At 36.9% G+C, this 15,886-nt stretch overlaps 1 protein-coding gene across 4 annotated transcripts in view; it reads right to left on the minus strand.

Moving 5' to 3' along the window:
• Positions 1 to 15,886, minus strand: part of MAPRE2 (microtubule associated protein RP/EB family member 2) — a 166,896-nt gene that overhangs the window by 44,482 nt on the left and 106,528 nt on the right. For all 4 annotated transcript variants that reach the window (XM_032245332.1, XM_032245331.1, XM_032245330.1 and 1 more), the window contains one exon: positions 1,702 to 1,847. In XM_032245332.1, the coding sequence (XP_032101223.1) occupies positions 1,702 to 1,847 (146 nt within the window). The remainder of the gene's footprint in view (positions 1 to 1,701; positions 1,848 to 15,886) is intronic.

Genomic DNA, 15,886 nt, shown 5'->3' on the forward strand with positions numbered 1-15,886 from the left:
AGTTTAAAATTTTTGTTTATACTGGTATTGCTAGAAATCAACTTTTTAGAGGCTTTTCAGAGCCTAAGCCCTTTTAACTAACAAACTACCATATTTTGTCTATTGCCAGACATGAAAATCTATAAATAGTTTTAGACACTGGTGGTACATTAGCTGTTAAAAGAAGGTGTTTACTCCTGTTGACTTAATTTTGCTTTCTCTATCAACATGAAAGCTTCAGGGGCAGAAGTTCAAAATCTGAAGTGGCAAGCAAAAGCATAGAACTTTCCATCATGCCATCAGGCTATGACACACACTGAATGAGGGTACTTAATGCTGTCTCTCACAGGACTTTTGGATAAAATTACTGCACACTAAAGCTAGACAGACTAACAAAGGCCATCACGGCCAGTCTCCTTCCACTGCAATAATATTTTCTTAAACATTCTTAACAACTGCTCATCCATTCTGTGTGTATATACTTCTAGAGAGATACGGAGCCCACTGATTTGATATATAACAAGTTCCATCAATAAACATATGAAAAGGTGTTTATTTTCTTTCTAATCTAGAAGTATGTATAGAGAAATGAATGAAGAAGACACAAGAGGTATTATAAAATTAAGGAGAACCTATATATCCCGAGTTCTGAGTACGTATGGAAAGAGCTAATTGGAAATTAATCAGGACAAAGAACCTAAAGTTGGAAAGAACCCAAAGGACTAAGATGTTAAAGAGAATGTATGTTTTGAAATAAAAATTCCGAGAAAATAAGAAGTCAGGATTTTCTTAATATATTGATAAGAATGTCACTATTTAAGAAGATATTAATTGCATTAGCTTACAAAATACATAGTGTATCAAACTTCCCTTTAATCTATATCTTTTATAACCTGGTATTTTATTTTTCATTTGCATAGCCTATTTATGACCTCTGTTTATTCAAAGAACTGTTTTCTATTTCTCCCCTGCTGCTTTATCTCTTTTTCCTTATTCAAAATTCATTTATTTCCAAGCTCATTCATGCTAAGAGATATATCTTAAATAAGGAATATAGATTAAATATGTATTTAAATAGCAGTAAGCATGCAGAAAAAGACTGGGTTTTAGCAGTAATTCCTTATTGACAGAAAAAGTACTCGGCCATTTGTACCACTCCAGGACAAAAGTATAATAATTCATGGGAAAAAACAGGGCAATTTATGGACATTGAGAATCTAAGCACACACACTATGCTGGACACTGTCTCTCATGTCAACTTCATAACCATGGATAACGGGTTTTTAGTCCCATTGTACAGATAGGTAAACTGAGACTCAAAGAATTTAAATAACTTGCACAAGTCATGAAACTGGGATTCAAACCCATGCTGTTTCCACCATGACATTATATTTCCCCAAAGGAACAAAATAGAAAGAACCATAGCGGCATGTGGCAAACATAAAAGTTTCTCATCTGCAGTGCTAAATATAACTAATAACACTTTAACATTTGTGAGCCCTGTTAGTTTTTAAGTCTACTGGCTACAAGTTTAGAAAATCTGAAATGAAAGCCTCATAAAAATACAAGAAGTTAGAGCAATGCTTTATGCTAGGTACAGACCCCAGCCTATTGTTGAGATATCAAGATATATCCCATCGGTATGCTCCTGTTTTTTGCATTTATGCACAAAAACAATTTTAAGAAAAAACAACACATTTTATGGAGCTACAAGTCTCCTACCTTATCAACGTTCATTCGTTTAAATGATGCTTGCAGAAGTTTAAAATTGTGAATATACTCATGTTCCAGCTTTGCTTGAAATTTTACTTTCTTCAAACTAATGCAGCCTGGGAAGAGCATGTCCATGAACTGGCAATAGGCTGCTCCTGGAAAGAAACAAGAACAGTACTGGAGTGAGCTTATGGTACCCAGATGTGGTAGAGGACTGCGAGGCTGGAAGGGGACTGTGCTTACAGGTGTCATCATCACTCCTGGCTGCATGTGTCCCTCTTACCACTGCATTTACACCTCCTTGTCCACAGTAGCTGGGTGCTAGAGGGAAGGGACTGCACCTCAACAATGTAGCACCTGACACTTCCCAACCCTAACCACCGTGTATTGGACTACATGCATCAGAGTATCACCAGGTTCCACAACCAACAAACAGAACTTCACACTATAATGCCAAGGAAACCAGGGTAAGAGGAGCTCTTCCTAGCTTCTACTAGGGAAAAGAAATATTACTTTCTTCCACCTGGCTACCAACTGCTCCAAGTCATCAAAATAAACTAAAGAGGAAAAGGAGGAAAATGTAAACATGAGAGAACTACAAAAGTTTTCATGAAATGTATAGCTCAAAAAATACACATATGCTCAAGCTCTTTTATATATACAGTTGTATTCACAAAACCACATAGGAAAAACATAAGCCAATTAATACCAACTTAAGTATTAAGTATTACTTATGCTTATTATTATTACTTATTAAGTATTACTTATTATTACTTATTAAGTATTAGATTGGTAAATTTAATTGCTAAATTTTGTTATAAGCCAAATTAATACCAATTTAATTCCAGTCCAGAGCAATGGGGTTTCCATATGAACATGAAGTATGAAGACACGGATACTGAAACTTACAGAAGTTCAGAGTCATGTTGTTTATGACTGAGAAACATGACAGAAATATCCAATGAGCCCCCCGAGGAAATGATCATAGAAAAAGGGGACATTTTAAAAAAATATGAAGAACTCTTTGAACATGACCACTACAACTGGGAAATCCTGGCAAGCTGTGTTTACTGATTCATATCTTCTTTCTAGTAAAGGCTAATGGCATTTAGGAAAACAAATTAGAAGCCAGAATGATTCTTTTTCTTTAATAAGAAAGGAAACCAAGTGGCAGGAATAGGAACAAGCCACCATTTTTAGGGTTTCTTTCTTTGTTATCTCCAGATCTCTTGGTCTATTTCTACGATGTGCCCGTGATCAGTCTTTCTGGAACATAAAGTGCCTCTCCTCATCCTTCACACCACCAAGGCTTCTGTGAAGAGCCGGTCCTTCCACTTCGGTGACTCATTTTAAGAAGGAAGGACTACTCTATCTCTTATGAGAAATAAAGGTTAGGCATCCTTTACTGAGACAGGAATCTGAGATAAGAGGGAACAAGACACCAGGAATCTAAGGATTGCTAGAACAGGAAATGTTGGGGCAACTCCTATCTTGTAGGCAAGAACGTAAGGTGATGAAATATAGGCCATAACAAATATCTCCAGAGTCTCTGCATCTGGCTTCCCTTTAGATAACATACCCTGAATATTAACCAGTAAGTTCCTAGTCAAGCAGATGGGTTCTCTTAAAAACAAGACAAAATAAAACAACTGCTCTCCCCCTAAAAAGGAAGACACTGGGGGCGGTAAGAGAAATATCATGATCTGGAGGCTATTCTTTGAGTCATCATCCACTAACCCGTTCTTTCTTTTGAAGGGCCACCAGATGGAGCAAATTCCAATAGCCACTTTAACATTATTTTTAAATGTATGGGAGTATTGAAACACAATTGTCTATTACCTGGTATTTAAGTTATTTTCACTTTTGTAGAGTTTAGCATAAAATTTATCTATGGAAACCCAGATACTATATACTCTTACAAATTAACCAACCAAATCCCTCATATTTCAGATTTAAAAAAGAAATAACAGCTTTTGGAACAAAAAACAAAAACCCTCTTCCATATAGTGAGGGAAGGAAGGCAAAATCATCTCTAGTGTCATCATTCAGAGATAATCACTCGAAATATCCTGGTATATGCCATTCTAATCCTCTTTGAAAGGGAGTGTGTTTGTGTGGTTTCTTAAAAATGTGATCCTGTTTTAAAAATGTAATCATATTATACCATTTTTTAATGTAAACTTTCTGAAACTGAACAGACTATGATTCTCTTTCTGCATCATTTAATATGCTCTACCAAAATTTTAAATGGCTTTCTTATTTTAATATCTTATCAGCTTTACCAAACCAAGAATACATAAATATTCATGCATATTTCTGTCAAGTACTTTTATGGTCTCAAGTTTTACATTTAAATTCTGAATCCATGTGGAATTTATTTCTGTCTATGATATAAAGTATGGTTCTAATTTTAGCCATTCCAAATGTTGGTGGAAATCTGTCATTTTTGGCTCCCCAGCATTTGGACACCTACTACCTGGGGAGATGCTACAGTGCCCTCCCACCACAGAAGCTGAAGGTGGACAGCATCCCTTTCCTCTCACAGCAATAAGGATGCAGTCCCATGGCCTAGGCTCTGTGTTTGAATCCTACCTCGGTCTCTGAGTTGAGGGAATTACATAAATACACAGGGACTATTAGAGTTTAGTTGTGATGGCAGTGGTGGAGTCTAAAGTCCTGAGCAGCAAGGGCAGCACAGTGTCATCCTATTCTTGTGACACAAGGGAGGCTGTGTTCCCAGCTCCGTAGCATCCTTTGGTTCCTGTCCATCTTCTGAGCTTGGCTTTCCATTGACTCTGAGCTACCCAACATTTTTCCTATAGATTCCTCTTCTACTTAAGCCTGCCAGGATTAACTTCTGCTATTTTCAACTCAAACCACTAACTGATAAAGTTAGCTAGGTGTTGAACATCACAACTTAATAGATAATCTATTCCTTCCCCACTGATGAGAAGCACTATTTTTACTATATATTGCCTTCTAATACATGTACTTAGGTCTCTAGAAAGAGAGAAGAGGAGGGGAAATTATTCTATAGATAGTAATACATGTTATATATCTATAGAATAATTTCCCCTCCTGTTATTCTCAAAATTTTCCTAAATTTTATCATGTATTTATTCTTTCCACTACATTTTTGAATTTGTTATTCATGGTATATAAAAATAATAGCTTTCAAAAATGAGTATCTTATTAATTTGTATTTTGTTTTTAGTAGATAAATAATTATACATATTATGGGGTATAGTGTGATGTTTTAATACTTATATACATTGAGTAATGATCAAATCAGGCTGTCATATCTATCACCTCATAAATTTATCATTTCTTTGTGGTGAGAACATTCAAAATCATCTCGTCTAGCTATTTTTTCCCAAGTGGCTGCAAAATATTTCACTTGGTATTTCACCATTGCTTATTTAACTTTGTGCTTGTTTTCTAATTTTTCTCAATTATAAATAATGCTACAATTTGAAAAACTTGTCTTGAGAAAGGTCAACATAAGGTCAAGGGAGATGTTGGCTCTAAATAGGGTACATTCCTGGGATTTGAGGGCAAGGGGGATATGAAATATACAACACAATATTGTTACCATAGTCGCCATAGTGTATAACAAATAGAATGCCCAGAACATATTCCACCTACCTAAATGTAACTTTGTACCCACCGACCAATCTCTCTCCATTCCTCCCTCCCCTTTCCCCTCTTCAGTCTCTGGAAATCATTATTCTACTCTATTTCTATGAGATCGACTCTTTTGGATTCCACATGAGGAAGAACGTGCAGTATTTGCCTTTCTGTGCCTGGCTTATTTCACTGACCGTAACGTCCTCCACGCTCATCCATGTGGCCACAAATGACAAGATTTCATTTTTTTATATAACTAAACAGTATTTCATTGTGTATTTATACCCCTTTTAAAAAATCCATTCATTACACTGATGGACACTTAGGTTGATTCCATATCTTTGTTATTGTCAACAGTGCTACAATAAACATGAGTGCAGATATCTCTTGGACATAACAATTTAATTTCCTTTGGATATATACCCAGTCATGGGATTGCTAGATCATATGGTAGTTCTATTTTTAATGTTTAGAGGTGTCTCCATATTGTTTTTTATAATGGCTATACTAATTCACATTTCTACCAACAGTGTATGAGAGTTCTCCTTTCTCCATATCCATGCCAACTTTTTTTGTCTTTTTGATAACAGCCATTCCTTTTATTTATTTATTTATTTATCCATTCATTCATTCATTCCTGATACAGGATCTTGCTCTGCTCCCAGGCTGGAGTGCAGTGGCCTGATCTCGGCTCACTGCAACCCCCACCTCCTAGGTTCAAGTGATTCTCATGACTCAACCTCCCAAGTAGCTGGGATTACAGGCACCTGCCACCATGCCTGGCTAATTTTTGTATTTGTAGAAGAGAAGGGGTTTCACCATGTTGGTCAGGCTCGTCTTGAACTACTGACCACAACTGATCTGCCCACCTTGGCCTCCAAAAATGCTGAGATTACAGGTGTGAGCCAATGTGCCCAGTGTCTTTTTGCTAATAGCCATTGTAACTGGGGTGAAGTGATGTCTCACTGTGGTTCCTATTGTATCTTCCTGATGATTAATGATGTTGAACATTTTCTCCTATACCTGTGGCCATTTGTACGTTTTCTTTTGAGAAATGTCTAACCAAGTCTTCTGTCCATTTTTTATTTAGTTCCTTTTTCTATTGAGTTCTTTGAGTTCCTTATATTAGCCCCTTGTCAGATGAATAGTTTACACATATTTTCTCCCATTCTGCAGGTTTTCTTTTCACTCTGTTGATTGTTTGCTTTGCAGTGAAGGAGTTTTTTTGTTTAATATAATCCAATTTGTCTATTTTTGCTTTTGTTGGCTGTGCTTTTAAGGTCTTATCCGAAAAAATCTTTGCTTAGATCACTGTCATTAAGTATTTCTCTTATGTTTTCTTCTAGTAGTTTTATCATTTTAGGTCTTTCACTTAAGTCTTTAGCCCATTTTGAGTTGATTTTTTTTTTTAATGTGGTAAAAGACAGGGATCTAGTTTAATTCTTCTGCACATGGATAGCCAGGTTTCTTAGCACCATTTATGAAGAGACTGTCTTTTCCCTATCTTCCTTTCACCATGGTCAAAAATCAGTTGGCTATAAATGTGTGGATTCATTTCTGTGTTCTCTATTCTGTTGGATTGTTCCATGTACCTATTTTCAGGTAATATGATTTGGATCTGTGTCCCCACCCATGTCTCATGTTCAACGGTAATACCCAATTTTGGAGGTGGGGCCTGGTGGGAGGTGACTGAATCATGGGGGCAGTTTCTCATGAATGGTTTAGTACCATCCCTTCAGTACTATTTTTATGATAGCGAGTAAGCAGTGAGTTCTCATAAAATCTCGTTGTTTAAAAGTGTGTAGCAAGTGTGAAGCAACTTCCCTATCCCTCTCTTGTTCCTGCTCCGGCCACGTAAGATGTGCCTGCTTTCCCTTTGCCTTCTGCCATGACTGGAAGCTTGTTGAGGCCTCCCCAGAAGCAGAAGCCAACATGCTTCCTGTACAGCCTGCAGAACTGTGAGCCAATTAAGCCTCTTTTCTTTATGTTAATACTTACCTAGTCTCAGATATTTCTTTATAGCAATGCAAGAACAGGCTACTACATCATGCCAGTACAATGCTATTTTGGCTATTTCAGCTTTGTAGTATATTTTGAAGTCAGGCAACGTGATGCCTCCAGGATTTTTTTTTTTTTTAATACAGATGTGGTGGGAGGGTGGGACAGTTCACTTGCTGCCAAGGAGATAAACGGAGTCAAATAAACCCACCCATCCACTGTAGTCCCCTCCAGCATTGTTCTTTTTGCTCACTATTTCTTTGGTTATTCAGGGTCTTTTGTGGTTCCATGTGAACTTTAAAATTATCCTTTTCTATTTCTGAAGAATGCCATTGGTATTTTTGTAGGAATTGCATCAAATCTATAGACAGCTTTGGGTAGTATAAGTTGAGTACACCTTATCCAAAATGCTTTGGACTAGAAGTATTTCCAAATTTCAACTATTTTAGGATTTTGGAATATTTGCATACATACAATGACATATCTAGAAGACAGGACCCAAGTCTAAACATGAAAATCATTTATGGTTCATATATACCTTATACACATACCCTGAATGTAATATTACACAACACTTCTAATAATTTTGTGCATAAAACAAGTTTAAATGTGTTTTGACAGTGACCTGTCACATAAGATTAGGTGTGGATTTTTCACTCGTGGTATGTCAGAACTAAAATGGTTTCAAATCTTGAAGCATTATGATTTTTGGATTAGAGATGCTCAACCTGTATGGAGATTTTAACAATATTGATTTTTCCAATCCATAAACATGGCATAGCTTTCCATTTATTTATGTCCTTTTCAATTTCTTTCATTAATGGTTTATATGTTTCCACTGTAGAAATCTTTTACCTCTTTGGTTAAATTTATTCCTAGATGTCTTACTTTTTTGCTAGTGATTGTAAGTGGGACTGCTTTCTTAATTTTTTCAGTTAGTTTGCTATCAGCATATAGAAATGCTGCTGACTTCTGTTATGTTGATTTTGTATCCTGAAACAAAATTTGTTTATTAGTTCTAACAGTTTTTTTTTAAATTGAGTGTTTAGGGATATAAATATATAATCATGCTGTCTCCAAACAATTTGACTTCCTATTTTTCTTTTTTTTGAGACAGTATCTCACTCTATCTCCCAGGCTGGAGTACAGTGGTGTGATCTTGGCTTGCTGCAACCACCGCTTCCTGGGTTCAAGAGATTCTCCTGCCTCAGCCTCCCGAATAGCTGTGACTATAGGCTCTGCCACCACACCTGGATCATTTTTGAGTATTTTTAGTAGAGATGGGGTTTCATCATGTTGGCCAGGCTTGTCTCAAACTCTTGACCTCAAGTGGTCTGCCTGTTTTGGCCTCCCAAAGTGTTGGGATTACAGGCGTGAGCCACTGTGCCTGGCCCTGACTACTTCTTTTCTAATTTGGATGCCTTTTATTTCTTTCTCCTTTCTAATTACTCTGGCTAGGACTTCCAGAACAATGTTGAATAGAAGTGGTTAAAGTGGACAACCTTGTTCCAGATCTTAGAGGAAGGGGTTTTTTCTTTTTTTTTTGAGACGGAGTCTCACTCAGTCACCCAGGCTGGGGTGCAATGGCACGATCTCGGCTTACTGTAACCTCTGCCTCCCCTGGTTCAAGTGATTCTCCTGCCTGAGCCACCTGAGTTGCAGGGATTACAGGCACATGCCACCATGCCCAGCTAATTCTCTTTTTGTATTTTTAGTAGAGACGGGGTTTCACCATGTTGGTCAGGTTGGTCTCGAACACCCGACCTTGTAGTCTGCCTGCCTGGGACTCCCAAACTGCTGGGATTACAGGTGTGGGCCATAGCACCCAGCCAGAGGAAGAGTTTTTACAACTTTTCTTGGCTCAGTATCATGCTAGCTGTGGTTGTGTCACAGATGGCCTTTACTGTGTTGAGGTATATTCCTGCTATATTTAATTTTTTGAGAACTTTTATCATAACGACATGTTAAATTCTATTAAATGCTTTTTAGGTGTCTATTGTATTGAAATAATCAGAATTTCTGTCCTTGATTCTGTTAATGTCATGTATAATGTTTATTGACTTGTGTACATTGAATCATCCTTGAATCTTGGGAATGAATCCTACCTGATCACAGTGAATGATGTTTTTAACGTGTTGTACAATTCAGTTTTCTAATATTTTACTGAGAATTTTTGCATCTACGTTTATCAAGGAGATTGGCCTGTAGTTCTCTTTTCTGCTGTGTCCTTGTCTGGTTTTGGTGTCAGGGTAATGCTGGATTCATAGAATGAGTTTGAAATATTTCCCTTCTCTTCAACTTCTTGAAATAGTTTGAGAACATTAGTTCTTTCAATGTTTGGCAGAATTCAGCAGTGAAGCCATCAGGTCCTGGGCTTTTATTTATTGGGGGACTTTATTACTGATTCAATCTCATTACTACTTCTTCATGATTCAATGAAAAAGCTGTATGTGTCCAGGAACTTATTCATTTCTTCTAGGTTTTACAATTGGCTGGTGTATAGCTGTCCATAATTCTCTTATGATCCTTTGTATTTCTGTGGTATCGGTTGTAATGTCTCCATTTCTATCCTTTTTCTGAGTCACCTCTTTTTTTCTTCATCCAACTATTTTCCTTTCAGCACTTTGAATATGTCATCCCATTCTCTTCTGGCATTCAAGGTTTCTACTGAGAAATCTGCTGATATCTTATAGAGATTTTCTTATGTGACTTGATGCTTTTCTCTTGCTGCTTTTAGAATTATCTCTTTTGTGGCTCACACCTGTAATCCCAGCACTTTGGGAGGCTGCGGCAAAAGGATCACTTGAAGCCAAGGGTTTGAGACCAGCCTGGGCAACAAAATGAGACCCTGCCTGTACAAAAAAAAAAAAAAAAAAAAAGGATTTAGTTTGATTACAGTGTGCTTTGGGTAAGACATCTTTGGATTGAATCTGTTTGGGATCCTTTGAGCTTCATGAATCTGGATGTCTATTATCTCTCTCAATACTTGGAAATAGTTTGCAGCTATTATTTTAGCTTTCTGTGCTTTTTCTCCATTTCTTTTCCATCTGCAAACCCTATAATGCAGATATTTGTTTGCTTAATGGTGTCCCAGGAGTTCCACAGGCTTTCTTTGCTTTTAAAAAAATTTTTTTCTCTTTCTTCTAACTAGGTTACTTCAAATACCTCTCTTCAAAGTTCAAAAATTGTTCTGCTTGATCTAGTCTGCTGTTAAAACTCTCAATTGTATTTTTAATTTTATTTATTGAATTCTTCAGCGCTAAGATTTCTGGTTGGTTCTTTTTATGATATCTCTTTATCATTCAGATCATGAATTGCTTTCCTGATTTAGTTGAATTGTTTATCTGTGCTCTCTTGTAGTATACTGAGTTTTCTTAAGATTACTTTGATCTTCTGCTCTTCTGTCAGTTTGCTGAGAATGATGGTTTCCAGGTTCACTGCATGTTCTCACTCATAGGCGGGTGTTGAACAATGAGAACACATGGACACAGGGAGGGGAGCACTACACACTGCGGTCAGTTAGGGGGAAATAGGGGAGGGACGGTGCGGGGTGGGGAGCTGGGGAGAGATAGCAAGGGGAGAGATGCCAGAGGTGGGTGATGGGGAAGAAGGCAGCAAATCACACTGCCACGTGTGTACCTATGCAACAATCTTGCATGTTCTTCACATGTACCCCAAAACCTAAAATGCAATAAAATAAATAAATGGGAAAAAAAGATTACTTGGAATTCCTTTTCTGGCAATTCATAAACTTGTATTTCTTTAGGATCTGTTACTGGAGAATTATTGTGTTTCTTTGGTGGCATCAGGTTTCCTTGCTTTTTCATGTTTCCTGTGTCCCTGTGTTGATATATGTACATCTAGTGGAACAGCTGACTCTTCAAACTTTGTAGAGTGGCTCTTTTGGGAACTTTCACTTGTAGTTGTATCCTGGACTGTGTAGGGAGCATTGGCTTTGATTCCAGAAGGACAAAGTAATGTGCCCTGGGCAATTGGTCTGGGCAGTTTCTTCAGCTGTAGTCAACATCAGTGATGCCTGTGAGTGCCTCAGTTGCACTGGCTATTGGAGTGTTTGTGGCTGGGCTGCTAGCTTGGGTGCTGATCTTCTGGGGATGGGATACTGGGCTGGTTTGTGCACTGAGAGGTCATAGAACTGGTCCACTGGCTCTGGTGCTGCTCTCAAGGGGGTAGGGCACCATGCTAGTTCACATGTTGGGTGGTGGGTGCAGGGCTGGTCCACTGGCTCTGGTGCTGCTCCCCTGGAGGTGAAGCACTGGTTAGCATACTGAGGGAGTGTGCAGCTAATCCACTATCTCTGCCCCTCTTGGGAGGGGGGCAACTATTTAGAAACAGAGCTTTACTGGCATATAATTCATATACACTAAAATTCAACCTTTTGAAATGAAAAATTTGGTGGTTTTTAACAAACTTGCAGAATTCTACATTGATCACCACTATTTAATTCCAGAATATATTTATTACTGCCAAAAAACCCTTCTTATCCATTAGCAGTCATTCTCTATGATCTCTCCTCCCTCTAGGCCCTGGCAACCACTAATCTATTTTCTACCTCTATGAATCTATTATGGAGAATTCATGTAAACGGAATCATATAATATGTGGCCTTTGTTTCTGGTTTCTTTCACTCGGCAAAATCTTTTCAAGGTTTATCCACATTGTTCCATGTATCAGAACTTCATTTTTTTTTCTTTACAGCAAATAATATTCCATTTTATGAATTACCCCATATTTTTGATTCATTCATTAGCTAATGAACATCTAAATTATTTTCACTTTTGAACTATTTTGGGTAATGATGCTATGAACATTCGTGTACAAGTTTTTGCATGGACAGGTTATCAATTCTCTTGGCTGTATACCTAGGAGTGGAATTGCTGGGGCATGTGGTACCTCTGTTTAACATTTTGAAAAACTATCAAACTGTTTTCCAAAGCAGGGGTACTACTTTATATTTCTACCAGCAACATATGAGGGCTCCAATTTCTCCACATCTTCATCATCACTTGTCTGTCCTTTTGATTCTAACCATCCTAGTGGATGTGAAGTGGTATATCACTGTGGTTTTGCTTTAATCTCCTTAATGACTAATGACATAGAACATCTTTTCCTTGTGCTTTTTAGCCATTTGTGTATCTTCTTTGGAGGAATGTCTATGCACATTCTTTGCTTGTTTCTTAATTGGGTTGCTTTTTTATTGTTGAGTTGTAAGAATCCTTTCTATTTCTAGATATAATTTCCTTATCAGATATATGATTTATAAATGTTTTATCCCATACTGTGGACTGTTTTTTCACTTTCTTGATGGTATCATTTGAAGCACAAATGTTTTATATTTTAATAAAATACAATTTAGTTATTCTTTTGTCACTTGTGCTTTTGTTGTTATAACCAAAAACCACTGCATAATCCAAGGTCATGGCGATTTACACCTACACTTTCTTTTAGAAGTTGCATAGTTCCTATCAAAGGTCAACTCTACTTATGCTCTGGGTCATGTCTCCTCTTACCTTTTCCTTAAGTCACTCCTGCTGCTACCCTCATTCTCTCCTGCAATGCAAAATTCCTCCTGCATATGTTATTCCTAAATCCAGCAAATATGCTCCAGTATCATTCAATTTTGAGAAAATTAAACAAAGTTTCTTGATCCCACATCATCCTTAAGCTATTGTACCATTTATCTTCTCCTCTTCACAGCAAAACTTCAAATTGTCCCTGTTTTCATTGTTTCATCTGACATCCAATTCAATTTAGTACAAATTCAGTTGTCTACCAACCTCACCATCTTCTGGTCAAGGTCATCAAAAGTTTTTCTGCTATCAAATCAAACAGTTGTTTTTCTTTCTGCATCTTACTCAACCTCTTAATAGTATTTGGCCTTGTTGACCACCACTCTTGTTCTTGAAATTCTATATTTTCTTCTTTAATCAGATAAAATAGATGTCAACAAACTGGAAAATTCAGGAATCACTGCCAGTGTCCTGGAAGTCTCACCCAGCCACAAATCAGAATGTTCCTCGTCATCAACATATATACAGACTTTTGTGCCATTTCACTATGCTTGCAATAATGTGACATACATTTTGAACAAACCCATTTTTATCTCATTATGCCAAGGTTACCATTATTCAGATCACATCTCTCTACTGCTAAGAATATCACAGTGATTTTCTATGAAACCATCATAAAATCCAAATTCCTTCCCTGGCTTATAAAACCCTGTTATCAGGCCTCTATCTATTTCTCCCTTGTCTAACTTCCTTTCAGGAAGCTCCCTTCATTCTGGCTTTTTGCTGTTCCTAGAACACTTCAGGTTTGCTGCTGAATTAGGATCTATGCACACAGTTTCATCTAGAACTTCACATGGTGACCTTCTTGCCATTCAGATGAATGCTTTTATATCATCTCCTCAGAGAGGTTCTTCCTTACCATGCTATATTGAAGTAGCCTTCTAGTTACTCTTTTTCACCTCATCCTGTTTTATTTTATTAACTCTTATGTCGGCATTGTATCAACTCATATGTTGGTGCTATGGTTTGGATGTCCCCTCCAAAAATGCAAATAAAATGGAAATTTATTTGCCATTGTGATGGCATTAAGAGGTGGGACCACTAAGAGGTAAGCAGTCCATGACGGCGCTGCCCTCTTGAATGGATGAATGCTATTTTTGGGAAAGCAGATTCGTTATAAAAGGGCAAGTCTGGCTCTTGTTCTCTCTCCTATTCTCTCTTGCATTTCTGCCATGGAATGATGTAGCATGAGGACCCTTGCCAGATGCTGGTCCCCGATCTTGTACTTCTTAGCCTCCAGAAGAGAAAGACAATACATATCTGTTCATTATAAATTACCCAGTTTCAGGTATTCTGTCATAGCAGCACAAAACAGACTAAGACAGTTTGTGGCTTATTTTTTCCCTCACTGCAATATAGGTTTCAAGAGTACTTGTGCCTTATTTGTCTTGGTCCCCTCTGTATCTAAAAATTTAATACAGTACCTGGCATAAATGAGTTTCAATAAATATCTGGCTAATCAATGAAGATCTTCAGGTGGTAATAGGTGAACCATAACAAGGGCTGGTAAACAGTAAAATTCTTATAGTTGCCATACTCCCCAAAGAGATATTATGAGAAGAGTTGCTAAAATTTCTTTTAAGAATTGATGAGATATAAATAAAATTTTAAAACGCCACCTACATAAAATAAGAATCACCCTAGGGACCAAGTCTGCAGAAAAGTGAAAGGTAAGTTTTAAAAGGCTAAATATCGGGTAACACATTCAAGTAATGCAACCTAAATTGTAGGATGTTGTGCTTACCAAGAGGTTAATTATGATGGGATATACTCTGAGCCCATAAGCTCAAAGTACTACTGCAATTGTGAAGTTCTACGAAATTCTTAAATGATCTGGAAATATGTAGGGTGGAAAAAACTATTCTTTCTACATTGTCTGCACCCCTACAGCCCCAAGATTGGTTTCAGTTCTTATACATCAAAAGTGACATAATGAAGCTGACAAGTGTGGGGAAAGGAATAAAAAATGAACAGCTGGGAGGATGTATGAAGATGGCAGAGCTCAAAAATGAATGCTCATACTTAAAGGATTCAGGAGTGTACTATTTAAATCTATAGAATCATGAAAAGCATAAGATAATCTCATTTTTACCAGATCCCAGGACTTCAACTGTAGGGTAATATCAGAATAAATGGACATTTTTAAAGTGGAAATTTTCAGATAAAAAGAAATATTACTGTAACAATACATTTATGGAATATATTATGCAAGAAATGTAAGACATAAAAATACCCACATTTGTGTAAAGTCTGTTAGGGTTTTCTTATGTACTTTAAACATTCTGAATCCCATAGTATCCTTAAGAGGCAAGTATTTTTATTATCATTCCCATATTTTATAGGTATGGGAACAAGGTTCAGAAAGTCACCCAGCTAAGAAACTGCAGAGTAGAATTTAAACTCTGATCTGAACTTCAATTTTTTTTTAAGAAAAAATTTCCTTTTTTCTATGCTGCTTTTAGGAAATTATAAATAAAAATTAAAAGGTTCAAAGTGTGTTTGGAAATTTTTATAGACAAGTTTTGAAAATTTTTACAGATTTTTATAGATAGATTCTAACAGGAATTATAAAGGAAAATGCAAGAGAACATATAAATCTTTTGGACTGGTGTTAGGGGTATCAGCTATACCTTTCCTATTTATAGTAGAATCTTGGGCTCAATAGATCGATCATAAGTCTGCTCCAATGTCATGATTTTCCATTTCAGTATATATACTCATAGGAATTTCATTTTACATATATACAATGTATATATAAAAATAAACATGTCATATATATATAATCTTATTGAGCTCCCATATATATGAGATACATATCTATATATGAATCTCGTATGTATATATCTTATTGCTATCAAAAAAAAGTCTCACAGCACTTTTCCAGAAATACAACACAATCTGTGGAAAACACATTAAGCCATATTGGGTTCTGCCACAAACAGCAACTCAAATTGCCCATCTGATTTCCTCAAAGGCCAAGG

The sequence above is a fragment of the Sapajus apella genome, unplaced genomic scaffold (genome assembly GCF_009761245.1).
Source record: "Sapajus apella isolate SASKATOON/1434 unplaced genomic scaffold, GSC_monkey_1.0 scaffold57, whole genome shotgun sequence".
In the NCBI taxonomy this organism is placed as follows: Eukaryota; Metazoa; Chordata; class Mammalia; order Primates; family Cebidae; genus Sapajus; species Sapajus apella.